General features: G+C 36.8%; 1 protein-coding gene across 1 annotated transcript in view; it reads right to left on the bottom strand.

Moving 5' to 3' along the window:
* Positions 1-1,168: 1,168 nt before the first annotated feature.
* The window catches only part of UGCG (UDP-glucose ceramide glucosyltransferase), a 34,865-nt gene continuing 13,716 nt past the window's right edge, over positions 1,169-22,317 (bottom strand). Inside the window, exons 2-9 of the mRNA XM_046671619.1 lie at positions 18,836-18,977; positions 10,536-10,638; positions 9,749-9,850; positions 8,090-8,202; positions 4,700-4,878; positions 3,411-3,497; positions 2,463-2,652; positions 1,169-1,994 (exon numbers count right to left, since the gene is read on the bottom strand). Coding sequence (XP_046527575.1) covers positions 1,824-1,994; positions 2,463-2,652; positions 3,411-3,497; positions 4,700-4,878; positions 8,090-8,202; positions 9,749-9,850; positions 10,536-10,638; positions 18,836-18,977 — 1,087 coding nt within the window. The 3' untranslated portion in view covers positions 1,169-1,823. The remainder of the gene's footprint in view (positions 1,995-2,462; positions 2,653-3,410; positions 3,498-4,699; positions 4,879-8,089; positions 8,203-9,748; positions 9,851-10,535; positions 10,639-18,835; positions 18,978-22,317) is intronic.

Below are 22,317 nucleotides of genomic sequence, written 5' to 3'. Positions count from 1 at the left end.
TTCACATAGAAAGGAGTCTGCATCAAAGCCTTTGTTCGTGAAGAAAATGCCCTTCCAACAAATTCATCATAAGGCAAAAAAAAAAAAAAAAAGAAAAAAAGAAAAGAAAAAATTGAATGAAGCAGTTTGGCCCAGAGAAAAGCTTATACATAATGTGTATACATAGGTATATACACATTGATAGATATATTGCGATTTAAACCACGTATATAGTCATTAGACAGTTAAATGAATTGGCTCAGTGAAGTGAAAGTGTTCCTTTTCTATAAATATGTAGTTATTGCTAATATGCTACACATTATGCTTTGACATGGAAACTGTAGTAACTGAGAAGGGAAAGCTGCCATATTGCCAGGGTCAGCCCTGCAGCAGGCATTCATACGGACAACATGCCATCCAATCCTGAAGAAAAAGCAAAAATCCCACTACAAAAAAAAGGCTTATGTACTGTCCCTTACATTTTTGCCTATTTTTTTTTTTTTTAAACAAAAACGAGTCCAGTTCACCACAAGTTAAGCACAATCTGACAAGCAAGTTCAGCGGCACATGGGGCGAGAAGAGTGAAATACAGCATGCATTTACAACTAGCATTGATCTGGCCTATTTTGTCATACAAACTGGAATACAAAAATCCAATTTAAATAAGACTAGACTAACTATAATAGTAAAAAAAAAAAAAACACACACACAGTAGACTTAGTTTGATACTGATTAATTTTAAGAGTAAAACTCATCCTGTCCCCTCTTAATACTCTACTGCAATTTATTTATTGATGGCTAGAATATTTACTTACTTAAAAAAGATATTAAATACCTGTATCATGAAATTACATTCTTTTTTTAACAATAAGACATACTGTGTAAGAAAATAGCTCATGTGTGAAATGTGTCTGAAATGCATTTTTCCTCACAACTATGAAAACGTCCACTCACACCAAAACAAAAGCACCCCGCCCCCCCCCCCCCCCCAAAAAAAGTTAAGGAAAGATGGAGTGGGTCCAGTGAGGAGCAGGAAGGGAAGTTTTACCAGCACAGTGATTAACAATGGTTCAAGACAGAACCAACAAGAGTTGGTCAAAAAGATGCCTTCGATACATGGCTACAATTAAAAACCAAACTCAACCACTTTTGGTTCATTGCAGTGAGACCAAAAAATCTCTCTCACAGATTCATAGAAATACTAGACTCCAGCTCTTTATTATTATTTTGAAAGGTTTTCCATTTGTTTTCGCAAGGCCTAGCTACCTTATTACAATTTATATTTTGCTCTGCAACAACTACAAGAGGTAGGCAGAAAGCACGAGAAAGTTTCTCAGTTAGTACCTCATGGTGGGTTGTTCACGGCATAACATCGTTCACTTGAGACGTGAAGAGTGATGACCTTCTAGTCTTTTCTAAACCCCAAAACAAAGCTGCTGCAATCCCATAAATGTTCAAAGAGTGTACTCACAAATAAGAAACTTTCTCTACTGAAGGATACTGTCATAGTGTTTGTTGCAGAGCGTTCATATATACATATATATTTATTTTTTAAAAATAAACAACCAACCACAAAAACCAAACCCAGGTTCCTAGAACCAATTCTCTTGATTCTCTACTTTCATAAAATAAAGTGTACTATTTGGCCAAGACTACAGATGTGGTTTTTTTTTTTTTTTTTTTTGCTTTTTCCCACAGATGCAAGTGCCATGCAAATAAATTAAAGAACAGATACAAAAACATACATGTGATAAAACTACTGAAGGTAGATCTTTAAAAGCATTTATATAAACATAATTTATAATACTTCTCTTTTTTCCATATGTACAGTCACAAAGCTGTAGTTATACATCCAGGATCTCCTCGGCCGTGCCTCCACAACGCAACCTGTAGCGTCCGGTTCTCCAGCTTATGGTCGGGTCCCACAACGCCGACAGAAAGATGTATATTGTCATGGATTCACGGATGAACCAAGCTACTGCATAATCAAGTTTTGAAAAACACAGTGTGCCACCCTAGGAATTGAAAAACAAAAAAGTGACTTCCCGTCAGAATGAAAACACAGTTCAAAAAGGAAATTGTCCCATTTCACTCTTTTCAGCATCCTACGTAAAATCAACAATAAAATAAAAAGAAGTCTGCTTCTTCTGATAATTTAACTGTCATGCTCTACTGGTTAAGAAAATGTTAATTATAAGCAGAAGCAACATCAAAATAACTGCTATCTTAATATATTCTTAGTATTCAAACTAAGTGACGTGATCTGCACAACATCATTTTTTTTTTTGGAGCCTTAATGAAAGTGATTATATAACCAATTGAAAGCTGAAAATCAAGTGAAGTTTTGTGTCCACATTCCACTAAGGAAATTAATGTTGAAAACTGCAGAATGGCTCAGATGGATTTTCTTCAACTTTTTCTGAGTTAAAATAGTTTCAGTTCCACTCAAATGACCGCCGCTCTTCTCATGCCTACACACATACCTGGACACCCCTGAGTTGAATGTAGTCAAATATAAACCACGCCAGGCAATGACACATGAAAAACACCATAATGTCCCATCTGAACACATGGTGGGCTGCCCATCCAATAATTAGACTGGCAACAAAACACTCTGAAATTGGCTCACAAATGATTGTAGCAGGAAGCATATTAATTCGCAATTTGGTCCACCTTAAGAAAAAAAAAAAAAGGATTTTCTTTAATCAACAGCCTGGTTACAAGATTAATCAATTTTTTCCCAAAATGATCTGCTCTTTACTCTTATAGACAGGCTCTCCTCTTTAAAGAGTATTTCACGAATCTCTTTTCTATTTTCATTTAGTAGTCAAAAAAAAGTCTATAAATTCATGCGTATGGCCTACACACTGATGCATAAAGATTATAAAATTCAAAGTGTAGAAAGTTAGAAAATAGAGATCAGCATATAAAACAATTCAAAGCTTCAATGTCTCTTTTTTGAGTGCTTTCAGGGTTACACAAGTACACAGTAAAGAAAATATATTTAGACATTAAATTTATTTTAACAAGCTAAACTCTCTTTCTAAACTAAACAGAAATCTGACTTTTAGAGGCCAGCCTGGTGGCGCAGCGGTTAAGTTCGTGCACTCTGCTTCGGTGGTCTGGGGTTGATGGGTTCAGGTCCCGGGTGTGGACCTACACACCTGCTCATCAAGGCATGCTGTGGCAGTATCCCATGTACAAAATAGAGGGAGATTGGCACAGATGTTAGTTCAGGGACAATCTTCCTCAAGCAAAAAAAAAAAGAGGAAGATTGGTAACAGATGTTAGCTCAGGGCCAATCTTTCTTAGCAAAAACAAAAACAAAAATCTGACTTTTAGATTTTTTTTAAACCAAGTTAGACCATGTAAAATTACTCCCCCTCCTTTTCTTTTAACCAAGCATAAAAGAAGAAAGCCAGCTGATTTACCTGATCATTCTGGATTGAAACTGAGAAATTGAATACGAGCCAGAGTTTTGCATTGCAACCTGAGTAGACATCGCAAACCTCCAACCTCTGAAAATGAGGGGTAATGACAAACACACATAAGTATGACTGGTTATGCATTTACTCATCACTATAAAGAGGAAGCACCTGCCAACATTCAGGGTGAGCCTAGTCCCCAGGAAAGTGCCCTACTTAGGGTATCTTGTACTTACGGATAGTTTAGCAATAATCTAGGCCCCTGTCAGTTCCATCTAAGAGGTGGAAGGAACTACAACCCCTTCAACCTTACTCTTTAAGAAACTTAAAATAGGGGGTGGCCCCGTGGCTGAGTGGTTAAGCTCGCCCACTCCGCTGCAGTGGCCCAGGGTTTCGCCGGTTCGGATCCTGGGTGTGAACATGGCACCACTCATCAAGCCATGCTGAGGTGGCATCCCACATGCCACAAGTAGAAGGACCCACAACTAAAACATACAACTATGTACCGGGGGACTTTGGAGAGAAAAAGGAAAAAAAAAAAAGAAACTTAAAATATAGGTATTCTAAAAGTACAAATGGAGAGGATTCTGTATTTAATAGTTTACTCTCTGATCATTACTAACCAAAAAAAAAAGAGGAGAGAATGTGTGGGTGGATATTCAACAAGTAATGTAAACAAAAAGTGGCACTGTGTGTCTCATGGGAAACACTGAGACCATGAACCACATGAACACCATTGTGAAAGAATTTTAAAAACATACTTCAATGTTTAAAATCACATCTTTAATAAATGATCACACAAGGCAACGACCCCCTTTAAAAGCAAACAAGTATCATTTTGTGAAAGAGAAACGTTAAGTCAATCATGTGAATCATTAGGTGGCTTCTTAGCAGAGGACCAAATAATCTACTGAGAAATTTCAAAACTTAAAATCATATCTTTACATTTTCACCTATGGGCTTACGACCGCACTGATAGTTTTAATTCCTCTAAAGCATACAGGAATTTACATCCATAATAACAAAAATTCACAATCACAGAGAAGCTTCCTTTTAATCACTTCAGACCACATTAATCTGAAGAATGACGAGGAATCAGAACATTTACTTCCTTATCATTATGTATCTATGAATAATTAATACAAATGACTTTCTAAAAATACTAACCTATTCTGTACTCACTAGCAAAAAATAAAACAACAAAATAGCTCTCAATGCATGGGTTTAACAAACAGGAAAACCAACAGAAGCGAGGGACTGAAATTCTACAGCCTAATGTAATTTAGTTTTCTTACCGGTCAGCTATTGCTTTGGCCATAAAGTAATCTTCAGCAATGTATTGAGCAAAAGCTATAAGTCCTCCTGCTTGATCTAACACATCCTTCCTCATTAAACAGGACATTCCTGTCACACATTTGAAACCCGTGACATTGGCAGAGATATAGGACCTCGGATGAGAAGTTCCGAAATATACCTGTCAAAACAAAAACAAAAACATATGGAGTACACAATTAGAATTTTATGGTATGAATATGGTATTTATAAACTATTTTTCCTAATGAATTTCCTTTAAGTATGATTGAGTGAATATCCTATTATTCTTACAGAAACTACGTAAATAAAAACTGGTACAAAACAGTGTTTACACGTAGCAGGCAGGCAGTGATATCTTGGTTGGTTGATTACTCTTGTTGTTATCACCATGACAAAGCAAAATTTACTTCCAGGAGGGAAAAGTATATTCTATTCTCAAACAAATACTGTCTTCCCTAAAACTGCAAGAGCCAAAGATTTATCCAAATAAAACTTACTTTGGATATAAAATAAGACAGGCAAAAATATTACTTATTGACATACAAAACATTAACAAATATTTAATGCATCCTGCTTTCAGAATGTTCAAGTACACACAATCTACGTATATACAAGTGTATGCATGTGTGTACGTGTGTGCGTACGTATGTGCAGATATTCACGCACGCATCCATACATATAAATGTCACCTATAGGTATACTAACCCACCGGACAACCCTATTTCTTAATTCTTTTTCTTATATCCTTTCATAGCTAGCTGCTTCCTCCCCATGTCACTGAGCTTCTTCCCAATTCTCCCAATTTTATTTTTCATAAACAGGATGGATATAAAATTCTGTCTCCCGTTTTACTGCCCTTTCCCTAGATATGCTTTGAAGTCATGAGATAGGCAAACAGCTAAATTAAGGGTAGAATAAGAGAGACATCACCCTACTGTGTTAGACATAAAACCTGATTTATGATTCACCTCTTAGACATGCTGCCTTTTCTAATAAGCTTGAAATAGCAGTCATCTTTCTCAATGGCAGGAGTCACACAGCATAGAACAAGAGAATTATCAGGGGCAATTAAGAATATGATTCCCGATACCTGCCCTGTGTCCAGACTGTAATGAAGCCCCAGAGTTTGTGGGACTGAATTGAACCAAACTTCTAAGACCAGAAGCGCACATCTTAATTCCTTAAGCAGTTATTAAGGGAGGTCTTAGGAATGAGGTATGACTAGGGACTGTGTCGAAGGCTCCTAGGATTTTTTTTAACAGACTGGAACAATTCCTCTGGCCTATTTTCATTCACTCCATGTATGGCAGAGTGACCCTTAGGGATAAAACCCAAATTAAGGGAGTGGGTGTAATCTGGGAGACGTTTATCATTGACATATTCATAAACTTGGATATTTCTAAAACAAAAGAACAACGTGGCATATAAGAATGAAAAGTATTTTACTTTAAAGTAACTACCTAGAGTTTCTTTTACTAAACAAAAACTCTATTTAAGACGAATGATTTCTTGCAGTTGGACAAATATATTCATAGGTAATATTAATAAAGAGCTCGTGGATTTCACCCGTAAGTGGAAGATAAAAACAACAAACAGAGATACACAGATTAGATTGGTGATCACAGGGGGAACGGGGGAGGGAGGAGGGCGAAAAGAGTAACAGGGCACATGTGTGCGATGATGGATGGTAATTAGTCTTTAGGTGGTCAACATGATGTAGTCTACACAGAAATCGACATATAATGGTATATACCCAAACTGATTTAATGTTACAAACCAATGTTACCTTAAAAAAAAAAGAAAGAATACAAAGAGATCCCACGTACCCCAGTTTTCCCCAATGGTAACATCTTGCAAAACCATTGTACAATATTACAATCAGAATATTGACATTGATACAGCCAAGATATAAAACAGTTTCACCATAAGGATTCCTTATGTGGTCCATTGATAACCACAGACCCCCTTCTCTGACCACTGATAACCACTAATACGTTATCCATTTCCATAATTCTGTCATTGCAAGAAAGTTATATATATGGAGTTACACAGTGTGTAACCTTTGGGGGACAGTCTTTTTTCACTTAGCATAGTTCTCAGGAGTTTTATCCAAATTGTTGCATATATCAACAGTTTATTCTTTCTTGCTTAGTATTCCTTATTATCTTTAGTATTCTTTGGTGTGTACCCATTCAAGGACATCTTGGGTTATTACTAGGTTTTGGCTATTACAAATAAAGTTGCTATGAACATTCAAAAAAAAAAAAAAGGAAAAGAAAAAGAAAGAGCCCATGTGGCTTTTTTTTTTTTTTTGCCAAAGGTTCAAGGCAAGTTTCCACAATGTACCTTTAGCCCCTCAGATGTGTGGTAATCATAAAACTGTAATTCAAAAGAATATAAATGTACATACGGTTAAAAGCAAGTTGATATATTTAAAGACTGAAACCATATATGCTTCCCTTATAACGTTAAGACAAGTTTTTCCTTTTAAATGTTTAACAGTACAGGAATGGTTAAGTAAAGTATAGGATACATATATATGATAGTCTATGATACAGCCAATAAAAAGTACTTTTATAAGAAATTATTAATGATTTGGGGGAAAGCTTATGAAGTGACAAAAATAAGATACAAATTATTTTTAGAGTACTATTTCAAGTTTGTTTTTCAAAAGATACATAGGAAAAAAAAAAGAACCCTAGTGCTAAAATGCTAAAACAAACAATTTTTTTTTTAATTTTTAAAAATAGAAACTTCCTCTAATTGGCAGGGTTATGAGAAGTTTGGTTTTTTGCTTCTTATATTTTCCCATAATTTATAGTTTCCTTACAGACATGTTTACATTTCTCTTGTAAAGTGAAGAGAAAAAATGGAAAACATAAAGCAAGTCTCAGATAATTTTCAGAGATCTGTTTTAAAAGGAAATCAAATGGATTTTCTAATGACTTTGTATGAATGATTTTCCTTTTTTTTGTATATTTGAAATACTTGGTGATACGTAAAAAGGATCCTTTTCAGATTGGATCTTTGAAAGAACCGTATGACATGTACTTTTATGTAGGTCAACAGTCTAGAACTGAACTCTAGAAGGGAAAGCGAGGACCATAAAGAAAAAGAATAGACTGTGTTCAGCTGGGAAGAAGACCACAGAAGCTTCCTGTTCACTCACTGCCAGCGTGTAGAGTTGGCAGCTGAATTTCCACTCAAATAAAAACAGCTACTCTCAACTTGAGGACTCAGTACTCGGCAGGTTAAAACGGACTTAAGACAGTCAACTTCAGGTAGCTCATCTCAACACTCAGAATAATCGCGCGCTTCTGGGAGATTCTGGGTCTGATAAACAAGAATATTATTTATGACATCACACTTACCTGTTCTAACGTGGCGGCAAAGCCCTGTCTGTCTGCTACGTAAGGCAGCCCGTGAACCAGGCCCACTTTCTCTGTCATTTGGTTAACCATGTCAGTGAGTGTGTCTGGAATTACTACAACAAAAAAGAAAAACAGGTGGAGAGGGAGAGAGAGAGGAAAAAATCTTCTAAGTAAAATGTCCACTAATGCAAAATATATTTTGTGAGTTGCTATTAAATTCTTAATGAAAATAAATTTTTTGTACATTTGGATCTAATAAAATGAATCGACCACCTTTCTGAGTAGAATACAAAATTTCAAAACGGCGTAATTCATGATAAGCTAATTCACTCTGTACATTTGCAGGCTGGTACATACCTGATATGTACCAAAGGCGGATATACCTTGAATAGATTACTCCCTCCATCTCAGAACCTCCAAACAGGAGTAACGGACAATGTGTCCTAGTGGAAAAGGAGCAGAGGTCAAGGGACCTCAGTTTTTATGCTGGCTCCTCCATTCTTCAGCGATAGGAAATGAGCCTGCACTTTCTTAGACGGTATGAGATTTTCTATCTCATAAAACTACTAACAGGAATTGAATGAGAATACACTTGACAGAGATTTGTCCACTGAAAGCATAACAAACAGAGGATAGCAAATAATTTAAGATAGCAAGTGTGAAGAATGAACATAATTTCTGACCATGAATTGATAGATTTATAATGATCTTGATTAATGAGGAGCACTACACTTTTATTAACTTTTAAATTTGCATTTTAAGCTAATAAAAAAATTTAAATCATTCTCCCGTCTTCAAATAGCAAAAATCTCCTATCATTTTACATGACTCCATTTTTATTTCCTTCAAGTATTTAAGAACTAAATCAATTGTATAAAAGTGTATTTGGGCCTTAAATACACATATTTAAGGGCACATTCTCAACCGCTGGCACACAGGGGACATTCGGCAATGTCTAGAGACATTTCTGGTTGTCACAGCTGAGAGAGGGGTGCTACTGGCAACCAGCAGGTAGAGTGAGGCTGCTGAACATCCTGCAGGACTGCCCAACAGCAAAGAATTATCCAGCCCCAAAGGTCAACAGCGCTGAGGTCGAGAAACTCGAGGTAATTAGAATCTAACAATATTACAGAACACTGAAATTATTCTAAGTAAAAATGTTTAAAAATGTACCCTGGAACTTCCGTATATAAAGGGCTTCCTGCTAAAATTATCTAAGGAAAAAGCCATGGAGGTATTCTAATAAATGTGTGTATCCTAATAAAATATGCACCTATTAATTTCTGTCCCTTTGTGTGAGAGAATATATTATGCACACCACAAACAGATTAAAGTAAAATACAAATGTCATATGAACGAGGGGAAATTTACAGCTATGAAAAAGGCTGTAGACTGCATAAGGGACCATGACTATTTTTTTAATGGTTGGAATTTTCTCATCAAAATGAAAACATTTTTATACACGTAACATACTAAGTTAGCATAGAAAAAAAAAAATCAAAATTTTAGTAAGTATAACTTGATATATTACATGAAACAATGATGAAATGAATTACTTTATTAGGCAAACAAAAAGGATTGATCAATGTATTTTTAAATTGTTTTTGGCATTTTATCATCAAATGAAGAGTTTTATAAAATAATTAAGAAAAACCTCACCTCTTATTCCACTATCACAAATCCATATAAGATCATACTTTGCAACTTCATATCCTGGCATTAAATTATTAATTTTAGGATTAATGCCAACCTTTTTGCCACCTAAAAATTTAAAGGTACAGCAGTGAAAAACAACTCATGCAAAACTGAAAATATTTTCTATTATACAGATACACAGTAGAGAGAAGTGAAAACTACTTGCATATTTAATAATCTAAACAAACATATTTTAACATTGTTTTACATTCCTTATTTCATAATAACATACTTAGAAAAAATTGTCCATTCTCAAAAAGACAATTATATCATTTATCTTTGAAAATTCATTAGTTTCAGTTTCCTAATTCTTAAGTTCTTGCATTAATAGTATGAATCAGTATTTAGTGGCAAATATACATCCACAAGTCTTTAGAATAAGCCTGTAGGCTTTTGGAAAAACACTTTTGTAATATAATAAAAGTGAATTCTATTGCTCACTCCCAATTACAGCGAAACAAAAATAGCAGACTCTCAGGTCTCAACTGACAACTAAAACATTGTTTGGGGTAATTTTTTTTGTTATTTTGTTAAGCCTAGATATGAAAAAAAAAATCTTTGTTTCTATAACTTTTCTCAAAAGGATATAAACACCTTTCACTACTCCAACAAACATAGATAAGGTGGTTACACAAGCTAATAACTTCAATGGGTGGCTAACACCTTAATCTTCTGTTTAATGCAAAGAAGATTACTGATTCTTAATACTATTAAAGCAAAAGGGTTATTGCAGAATTTATTTGTTACTTACCTATAAACAATCTAGCATCAACATTTGGATATTTTCCAAGCAGCTTCTTACATACATCGATGGCTGGATCATCGTGATCTTGTACACAAAGGAGTACTTCATACTAGTCAAAGAACATATTTTATGCAAATTAACCTCTTTTACGAAAATAAGCACTTATGATTAGCATTTATGGATTGATCAAAAGGCATTAAGAAAAATAAGCAATTGTATACACACAGTTTAAAAGTTAAGAGAGTATTCATAACGGACGCAAACACTTATGATATCAAGTGTTGCTTTAATCGAGAGCAGCCTCTCCAGAACAGGGGCCTGTTTGTGAGCAGAAGAGATAATGAAGAGATGGGCAGTGTTCACAGCTGAAGTCTTGCCATTCCCAGATAGGCATGGCCTAGCAATTAAACTGGACCCCGAGCTTCTCCGTGGTCTTCATCATGGAAGATTTACTAAATGCTCGCAGCGTGCCTCGCAGTGTAAAAGCAACATAGAAAGCAAAATAAACACACCCTCCACTCTCCAGAAAATTTGTCTCTGAACTCATTATTTCAGGAAGTTATTATAAATTACATGTCAAATCCCATTATGATAATATTTAATGGGCTTTCCCAAACTCTTCACATGAAAAGGACAAAGTGAGACTAGAATTTTTTTGTCATATTACAACTTTTTGAAATAAAATAGAATTTCATTTGATTCAAAATTTATGATCCTGAAAAGCATGCCCGGCCTTTTAACTATGAAAATACTCAGGACTTTATTTTGCCCAGTGCTATGTTTACTCTTTGACAGGAAATTAAGGAAGTCATTTCTTAGCACTTGACCGACTGCGTCAAAATTCCCCTGGGACATTTATTTTAAAAAGAAAATACTGGGCCCCATTCTTAGACTTTTGAATCAGAATCTCTGAAGTGATTCTGACATGTAACCAGGTTTATAAAATCTTGAGCTAAACCTCTAAGTTACCATTTAATAAACTCAATTTTTTAAAGTGCTTGCTTTCACATACAAAGATGCTACTCTACTATTTTTTGGGATATGTATTCTAAGTAGTATTTTTTTGAAAAGCAGTGATAAATTCATGCTGACTCAATGAAAAACTTCCCACCAAACTCCCTTTCTAAAACAGGTTGAACATTTTTAAGCAAAGGAGGGAAGTTAATTATGTCCACAAAAAAACCCAACAAAGCCATGTGCTCTAAAAGATAAAAGCTAAGAATACAACTTTTTAAGTGTCTAATATACAGGGACTAACTCAGGTAATGTGAAGACTTGTTTTATTTCCATTGATAAGCATACGCAAGTAAAAAATGGAAATAAAATGTTTACAGAGCCCTTGAACACAATAATTAATTACTGTTTGTCTAATAAATATTATCTCAGCAAAAACTGGAAATACAGAAATTAGTGGTGGAGCACAGAAGGACCAGGGTTAAGGTCAATGAGGAAGGTTTAGCTAATAAGGTAAGATTCTTTTCAAGCGCAAAAAATGTTTTCTCAATAATTAAGTAGAGGGAAAAACAAGGCATACTTTCCTCATACTTTCTACCTACTGTGATTTATTATTTTTTTGTGTGAGGAAGAGTGGCCCTGAGCTAAGATCTGTTGCCAATCTTGCTCTTTTTGCTTGAGGAAGATTGTCGCTGAGCTAACATCCACGCCAATCTTCTTCTATTTTATGTGGGATGCTGCCACAGCATGGCTTGACGAGTGGTGCTAGGTCTGCGCCCAGGATCTGAACCTGCAAACTCCGGGCCTCTGAAGCAGGGTGCACGAATTCAACCACTATGCCACCAGGCCGGCCCCTACCTACTGTTATTATACATTCTATCCAATATCTACCTTTAATGATGACTGACCAAAATTGCCACTGCAATAGGTATTGAAATAATCAAGTAACTTTATAGCTACCTGTCCCACAGACCGGACAAAAATCTGCGAATGCAAAGTGCACCACTCCTGCCCACCCATGAAATTTCCCAAAGGGTTGACTCTAAGTCTCACAAAGCACTGGCCATCCTCCCAACCTGACTTTCAAAACAACGTCTGGTTGAGCTGCCAAAACACCGTGACCTTAACGATGAAGATTAGAAAGCTTAAGTGACTTTCTAAAGGGTAAGAGTAACAATTAGCTTTCCTTCTACAGAGAGCTGCTCAGCCAGGCTGGCTCTAAAGAGTTCCTTGATTTTCCAAACACAGCATAGTTTCTCTAATGCTTTTATAATTTATGCCGTTTTGCAGGTATGTGCAAATAGAGTGAAAGGAAATGTTTATAAGCAACACAATTCCATACAATGCAATTAAAAAGCTACTCTTAGCTTTTGTCCCCAGCAAGAGAAAACTTTGTAATGTATAACACTAGAAATGTACTCAAGGGGAAGGAAAAAAGCTATCCTAGGTTGCAGCAAATGTTTTTTGAGAAGTATATGGTGTTAGTATAAATAAGGGAGGTATAACTTATTCAAATGCAAGGTTTAAAGTTTTTATTTTTATTGACTCCCCTCTTAATTTCAAATGAAAAACAAATACCTTTGATTAGCCAGAGTACAAATCTAACTCAGTTCACATTATCTAAAGAATGTTCATACTTTTATTAAACATGTAACTTTTTTTTTCTTGGTGAGGAAGAATGGCCCTGAGCTAACATCTGTTGCCAATTCCTGTTTTCGCTTGAGGAATATTGTTGCTGAGCTAACATCGGTGCCAATCTTCCTCTATTTTGTATGTAGGATGCCAGCACAGCATGGCTTGTTGAGTGGTATGGGTCGGCGCCCGCAGTTCTGAATGCTTGAAACCTTGGCTTGAGCATGTGAACTTGACCTCTAGGCCACCACGCCAGCCCCCTAAACACATAACTTTTGCTTAATTGTTTCTGATAATGAAAATTATACCAAATTGGGGTAGAAACACATTCCAAGTGTTTTCTACTGTTTTCTAAAGCATTAGATTTTAACCAGGAATCTTCATTTTTCAGCTATGGTAACTACCTCTGTGTCTTCACAATTCGATCAAACATTTATCTGCTAGAAATCTCTGTATTAGAATAGTTAAATCATTCCAACTACACTACAAGTGGCAAAAAAAAAAAAAATGGTATTAAATTGGTCAAAGGCTTTCTAAGCTAACAAAAATAATTTTTCAGATATTTGTATACTATCTAAAGGTTTAGGCATAAATATATATGTTCAAAAATACAATGTTTATTCAAAAAATCACAAAATATTTCAAGAAAACATTTACTTTATAAATCTGTAAGGGATATAAGGTATAGTAAATTCCACTACAAATGGGCACAGTATGAACACATAAAATCTAGAAATAAAGCCCAGAGTCCTCTGGGTGAGAAGGTTAGCCTTTACCAAATCTTTAGGAAGGTTGCTATACAAACAGCTAAACTGACTAATTTTCCCTTTTTCTTTTCAAATAGTGAAATGACTAAAAGGCTGAGGATAAGAGAGGTGTAGAAATTCCACGAACAGGGATTCAGCCCTTTGATATTTAAGAACTGAATATCTAAAACTGTAATAAGCATGAATGCTACTTTTTTGTTTTAGATGCATAAATGATATTAGATCTAGATGTAAAAAAAAATCAGAAAAATCTCCTCATTGTTTCAGCCCTGTAGCCATTAGGAATATAAACTTTTTACTATAGTAAACAACAAAAAATATCCTCTTAAAATAGGACAATATTTTAATACATATTAATCATTCATATTGCATATCAAGCTGGAATATCTTGAATTATATATAGATAACTACACATCACATTTACAGAAAAATAGTATGATGAGAGTGGATTACAGTCAAATATAAGTTTTATAGCAGAATGGACTTAGACCCCAAATGCCTAGAACATTCTCTGGCACACAGGAGGTGATGAATATATTCGTTAAGTTGATGCACTTGTCCAAGGGTAACTTTGGAGCAAAGGACAGATACCAGGAAGGACATGTTTTTTCAGAAAACTGCTCTGAATTCAAAGTTTTGACAAGAAATATTAAATACTTAGCTATTTTCAAGAACTAGGTAGTTCATACAGTTTTTCAAATTTATTTGGTAAATCCCAAATCTTTTCAACTTATTAGTTTTACTTGCATGTATTATACTTGATCTTTCAATAATGGATCCTATTTTCAATCTTCTTTAATTCTTTTTTTTTCTGAGGAAGATTAGCTCTGAGCTAACTACTGCCAGTCCTCCTCTTTTTGCTGAGGAAGACTGGCCCTGAGCTAACATCTGTGCCCATCTTCCTCTACTTTATATGTGGGATGCCTACCACAGCATGGTCTGCCAAGCGGTGCCATGTCCGCACCCAGGATCCGAACTGGCGAACCCCAGGCCCCCAAGAAGCGGAAGGTGCACACTTAACTACTGCGCCACCAGGCCGGCCCCAATCTTCTTTACTTCTTTGTTAGAAGATTATTTGGTTAGAAAATAATTTCTCTTAAGTATAGCTACACCAGTGACAAAAAAGAATCCAAACATGACACTGGACTTGTCACAGTTTAAACCAAGTCTATATTTGCAAAAAAGAAAAAAAATCACAATTACATAGCCTCACTCTGTTAATAACTCTGATCGTTAATTTAAAAATTCTTCATATGGCCAGAATTTATTGAAGTAAAGCCATCAAGCCGCTTCAGACGCAGATTATTGACTCTTTCTGCTACTGTTGAATCTCTCCCCAAAATGCCGCCTTCTCTGCTGATGCCAAGAGTACTCAATTTTGTGAAAAATGAATTGTATCATCTTTTCATTCTTACATCGTTTCTAAGGAGTAAGTATCCATATAAGGTAGATTTATAAAACATTTGTATAGTAATAGTCTCACCAAAATTTAAACCTAGAAATTCAGAACAAGTAGCAGAGGTAAATCTTCTTGCACATGTCCAAAACTAAATAAAATGTTAGCATTTCAACATATATTCTATTTTTTTGCCAAATGGCCTATGATGTTCTGAGTCAAATAACAGAGGAAGAGGTACATCAGAATGAAAACGTTTCCACACTTTTGTAAAATGTTCACATTCAACAAAAAGCAAATGTGAAAGTGGCCTGGGCCTGGCAGGCGCGTGAATGTTCATTTCATGACTACAGGCCTCCTCGGGGACACAGATGACTCATCAGTTCACACTCAGATTCGTGAGATTTCAGTGGTTTCGCTTCAGTCTCTTGTTGTACATTTGCCGTTGCATTTGCTCTTTTGTGTTGTTGTTGTTTTTTTAATCTTACTTTTTTTTTTTTTGAGGAAGATGAGCCCTGAGCTAACTACTGCCAATCCCCCTCTTTTTTGCTGAGGAAGACTGGCCCTGAGCTAACATCTGTGCCCATCTTCCTCTACTTTGTATGTGGGACACCTACCACAGCATGGTGTGCCAAGCGGTGCCATGTCCACGCCTGGGATCCGAACCGGTGAACCCCGGGCCGCCTGAGAAGCAGAATGTGTGAACTTAACCACTGTGCCACTGGGCCGGCCCCTGCATTTGTTCTTTTACACAGCAATTAAAATGCTGTGACATCAAAATTTTCCTGTAGATTGCAGGTAATTTTACTTTTCCTCTGGTTTCTAAACTTTCTATTTACACAGCTAATAATACTTTTATAGTTAGAAAATAAAATGGTGAACTAAAAGAAGAATCAAAATAATCTCTCATACACTGTTACTCATTTTATAATAAGTGTCAAAATAGCTTTCCCCTCAACCAATTTAAATGCCTTAAAGACATGAGTGGAAAAAGAACCAGAAAATAGAGCTCTTGAGATAATCCCAATTGTAATTAAAAACAAACTTCATTCAGAAGAAAAAATCAATTATGGATTCATCCCAAATGTTCATAATTAATGGATACGTATGTTCCTGGGTTGTTTTTAAAAACTCTTTCTACAACTGAAACCTGCACTAACTTCCACAACCATTTAAACTCCATGACTACCATCTCGTGAGAGCTGTAACATAAAAATTCCATAACTAAGTTTTAAGAGTGGCTGGATGGGGAAAGAGGACAGGGTAGGATGAGGGTTAAAAAATTGAAATGTGAGATTAAGCTTCACAAAGATAAGTACATATGATTCTAAGCTATGCTCTGAGATTTACTGATCATCAATGAAAATATTCTTTCATTCATAAAAATAAATTTTCCTTTGCATTTACTTACATAATATGGGGCTTGAAAAACTTCCACTTTTCTTATCGAAAAGCTTATTTTATGACTAATTTGATTTATATCACTATTCCTGAATTATAAAAGGTCACTTTTTTGCATTGTTTAAAAAAAAAAATGAAGAACATAGTTATCTTTTTAAAAATTACAGATTTAATTTATTGGATAATACACACATTTGATTCAAATCTCCAAAATTAATACACACACAAACTAGAAGAAATATATAATTTTTGCTTCAAATTAGCTTCAAATGCCTAGACTCCAAAACTCTGAAAGTGATAACATAACAACACTAACAAAATAGCTGAATGATATTCATGTCTACATATTTAATAAGAGCTGCATTAAGGGGATCACATTTGTGTCTTCTCTGTTCTTTTTATTGGTGATACCGAGAAAAATAAGGACTAAAATAAAAGAAATCAGAGCATGAAAACCAGTCATCATGAGAAGGGCAGTGTGTGTACCGTCTTCCTTCTCACTGCTTGGGCTACACTGTCCAAAAGAAATAGGAAGGGCTGGGGCCAGCTGGGTGGCGTAGCAGTTAAGTTTGCATACTCTGCTTTGGTGGCCCAGGGTTCAGGGGTTCAGGTCTTGGGTGTGGACCTACACACCACTCATCAAGCCACGCTGTGGTGGCATCTCACATACAAAAGAGAGGAAGACTGTCACAGATGTTAGCTCAGGGACAATCTTCCTCAAGCAAAAAGATGAAGACTGGCAACAGATGTTAGCTCAAGGTCAATCTTCCTCACCAAAAAAAAAAAAAGAAAGAAAGAAAGAAAGAAAAAAGACATAGGAGGGAAAGGGTCTCCAAGCGGCAAAAACTGGAAAAACTGAATCAATAAGGTAAAAATTGAAGCACATGAATAGAGACCATAGATGGAAAAGTAAATTTGACAGAAAATCAAGCAGGTAGAAATTCAAAGACATATTCTTCTCACAAGTCACCATCAGAACACCCTTTGAAAAGCTGTCTCTCAAATGGCAATGTAAAAATCTGCATTAAAGCTAATTACAAAAATCAAGGAATAGGGGCCAGCCCTGTGGCCGAGTGGTTAAGTTCGCGCTCTGCTTCGGTGGCCCAGGGTTTTGCTGGTTCGAATCCTGGGCACGGACATGGCACCACTCATCAGGCCACGCTGAGGCAGCATCCCACATGCCACAACTAGAAGGACCCACAACTAAAAATATAGAACTATGTACCAGGGGGATTGGGGAGAAAAAGGAAAAATAAAATCTTTAAAAAAGAAAATCAAGGAATATTAAGTTCTCCTAAGAAACTAAAGGGAAGAGATAAAAGGAATACTCCCATCTTAAGAAAACTGGAAGTTCTCCAATGAAAGGAGTATACTGCGTTTACAGATAGAGAGTCATGCGCTGCATAACGATATTTCAGTCAACGATGGTCCACAAATACGACGGTGGTCCCATAAGATAAGTACCACACAGCCTCGGTATGTAGTAGGCTATACCATCTAGGCTTGCATAAGTACACTCTACGATGTTTGCACAAAGAGGAAATCGCCTAACGACGCATTTCTCAGAATGCATCCCAGATGTTAAGTGACGCATGACTGTACAGATTATATAAATGATATGAGCAATACAATTAGGTATTAAAATCCAGAAAAATAAAGAAATTGAAAAGTATAATAAAGCTCCATCTTACCACTAATTCTAACCTATTCTTGACTCAAAAGCCAGATTCTCCAGAGGAGTTACGTGTAGTCCTGGCTGTCCTGCATCCAATTTCTGACCACTGACCACTGCTCTCTCACCCGCTGCCTCCTCTTCCTGTTGTTCACACGCGATGCTCAGGAAACAAGATTTTTATACTCAAATGACTCAATCAAAATTCAAATGTCTGAATGCCAGGAGGTTTACTCAGGGACTTCTAATTCAGATGGACATATAGGTGGTTAGAAAGGAATTAACATCTTCTTCCTCAACCCCATTTCTGTCCTGTGACTACTACTACTAACTCGTAAATGTTATGAGGCCAACGTCATCATCAATTTTTAATACCTTCACCTTATGCAGCATCAAAATTCTTCTTTAAGTGTTCACCATGAGGGGGTGGGAAAAAAAAAAGCATGGCCTAGCCCATTGCTGGTGAGTATAATGCCGTACTTACTTTGGGATAATCCAATTCAAAGAATGTTTCCAAGTTGTTGATTAGGTTAGGGTCTACTCCTTTCAGTGGTTTCAGAAGAGACACCCCTGGGAGCTTGCTATATGGCTGTTTGTCCGTTGCCTTCTTGTTGAGGTGTAATCGGCTAAAAAGAAAATGATAATATATATTATTTCTGGAGAATATATTAGTGCCAAATTGCTATAAAGCATATACCTAGCTATCAACAAATTACTAAATTCTAGGTCAATTTTTTGGGGGGAAGATTAGCCCTGAGCTAACACCTGCTGCCAATCCTCCTCTTTTTTTGCTGAGGAAGACTGGCCCTGAGCTAACATCCATGCCCATCTTCCCCTAGTTTATACGTGGGATGCCTGCCACAGCATGGCTTGACAAGCGGTGCCTAGGTCTGCACCTGAGATCTGAACTGGCCAACCCTGGGCTGCCAAAGTGCAATGTGCCAACTTAACTGCTGCGCCACTGGGGCGGCCCCTCAATTTTTTTTAATTGACATTTTTCTAAAGGGATATCTAAAAATGAAAGAAAGTAGAACCAGGAAAGCTTCCAGTTTAGGTAAACCAGAACTAAGCAGAATGAATGTCCCAGTGAAGGCTGGAGCTTAAGACTGTTGTTTATTGCTGTACTCTCAGTGCCTAGAACTGTGCTAGGCCTGAAGTAGGCATTCAATAAATGTGCAGTGAAGAAATGAATGACACGGTTACCCCACACATTAAGTGTCCTTCCTTCCAAACTGCCATCAAAGTGGCCAAAGAACTATAAAAATAACAGGGAAAAAATCCCTATCTGCACCAGAAAAATATGGAAGGGTAACCAGAAAAATGCGAGGAATTTCTATAACAAACAGTTCACATAACACATGCCTGACAGAAGTAGCAAGCAGCCTGCAGGACAAACACAGAAATGGGATAATTAGCAGAACTCCCAATATTCACAACCTCAGAACAGCAGGGGCAGAACAGAGGGAAGTTGAAAGCAAGAAAAATTCTCAATGATGAGAGAAATGTCTATTAATGACAATGGAAGATATACAGTGCCACCAAGTTAGAGATAAGTTGGCCAAGGTTCTCAGTGCTGGTCCATCCCAAGGGCGCTGCAGCACAGAGCTCCTAATGAGGGAAGTCATGCCAATTCGAGAAGAGAGGATGTGCCCCAGTTAATGCTGGGCTGTCACAATAAAGAGAAGAGATGCCATTCGGCAGGGTAGTAAAATTTCTAGAGGAAGTCACCAAAGGCTTCTTTCCTCTTTCTCACGAGCAAGTCTCCAAGCTCTCAACAGTAATTAGAGGCTAGGACAGTCATGGGGCCATCTGCAAGATATTTTAAGACACACATTGTTAACATCTCTGAAATCAACGGCATCTGACAATTGCTGGCAGCCAGATGACAGATTTGACTTAGTAGCATGAAAACCAACCCACACCCTTATAGAAGATCAAGAAAACACCAGTATCAATGCATTTTAGGTTCGATGAAATACACTATTAATCTATGAATGACTTCTGGAAGTACACCAGTACTACCATCCACAGCAGGTAGCCACAGGCTCGCTCCCCTCATTCAGGCAGTGGTGTGCTGCAACAAACACCCAATGTTTCAGACAAGGCCATACCACATCTTTACAGAAAGAAAACAGCTGACCCACAATGAAAAAAATCTTAAACCAACAAGAAATTTAAAGAACAGGGTGGGATCAGTTTTTGATCCACAACACCAAAATCCCAGAAAATAACAAGCACCATCCATAGCAGTGCTGCTTGGTGTGGCAGCAGTCCGCGAGCGCTCTTTACTGGTCTGTGATGCGAAGAACTTGAAAGTTATTTAGAAACTTTTACAGCAATTTGACATTGCTATGCCATCCAAGCACGTGATTGGGAATTTATTTTTTATTGTAGTTTACCAAAGTATCGGTCCATGACCGATTGGAAAATTTTAAAGACCCGATCCTTTGCCACAGATAGTTTGGAAAATATAATGGACAGAGTTCTTTTAGAGGGCTGGACAGAGGCAAAACCATGATCTAAAATTTATATAACCACAAAAATGACCACTCTTCCATTTCCAACAAAATAGTAGACTAGATGTCTGGAGAAACTCACTCAGTACAAAACACATCTAGATTGCTGGGGGGAAAAAGTTTATATTATGTATTTAATTGACCGAACCGGTACTATATCCATATGCTTCAAATCACTAAAAATATTAAGTTTCACAGAAAAGAAGTCTCTCTGTCACCCCTGTCCCCCAATCTGCCTTGTTCCCATCGTAGCTCCCCAGCATTATTAGTTTCTTATCTTTCCACAGATTTTTAAAAAAATGCATATACAAGCCAAAACACACACACACAATTCTTATATAATATTGATAATTTTCTCTTCTCCTTTTTAATATATGTGCACTAAAAGCATTTTTTAAATCTATGACTGAACTGTTAGGAAAGGAAAGGAAAGCCACCCAGGTCAGAAATGAGGCGCCTCCCTGAGACTGTCTGTTGGTCCCAGAGCTGGTGACAAGCCTGAGACAAGAATGACAGGAAATTCATTCTGAGAACATCATATAAATAGGGAATCCCTGAAAGGCAAAGTAGAAAAATCCTGGCCCACAGAGGGAAGATGGGGGTGCTGCCTATCTTGAATTCAGTCCCTAGTGAAGTGGAATAAAAGGAAAGTCTCCCTGGAGAGACCTAACCCCATGGGTTCGGAAGCCAGCATGCAAACTACCTGTGTTTCTCGAACAAAACCCAAGAGAGGGAAGGAGAGAGACCATCATACGTGACCACAAATACATGAAAAGAACCGCACAATGTCTACGAATGAAAATTATGATCGCTGACATTAGAAACTTAATAGACAGGTAAAACAGACGATGGCACACACACAGTTTAAAAGAGAACTGGAAAACTAGAATCCGGATTTGAAGAAATTATCCAGAATGTAGCATCGAGTGAACGAGAGGCAGACATTGAAATCAGGAAAGAGTTTGAGACGTGGAGGCTACATTGGTCCCATTGTATGATTAAGTGCTGTCAAACTGGATCAGAACATGCACACGTGAGGCGATGACCAATTACGGAGAAAACTAGCCCGCTAACACACTGCATGGGGCAAGGCTTCAGATCACCAAGAAGGGTAATTTAAACTGCTCAACGGCCCAGTGTTGATCCTTCTTCCTGTTCTTTTTCATGAAGGCATTTTACTTTACATGCTAATACACATAGATATACCTCCTATCCTTTCAGATCAAGAACGCAGAGTTTTATCAAAGACATTCTGACTTGCTAAACAATGAAGCCCTCTCTAGGTTTATGGTGAAGAAAACTGACGATAAGTACTATATCTGAAATTTCTACTCAAAATAATTATAAGCCAGACTATACCGCAGGACCTTTAAAAATATTCCCATTTGTGCCCGCCCCTCCCCCTCAATCTCTCTCTCTCTCTCTCTCTCTCTCTCTCTCTCTCTCTCTC

Source organism: Equus quagga, chromosome 1 (genome assembly GCF_021613505.1).
Source record: "Equus quagga isolate Etosha38 chromosome 1, UCLA_HA_Equagga_1.0, whole genome shotgun sequence".
NCBI lineage: Eukaryota > Metazoa > Chordata > Mammalia > Perissodactyla > Equidae > Equus > Equus quagga.
The sequence above is the reverse complement of the archived record's forward strand: the minus strand, read 5'-3'. Positions and strand labels throughout refer to the sequence as shown.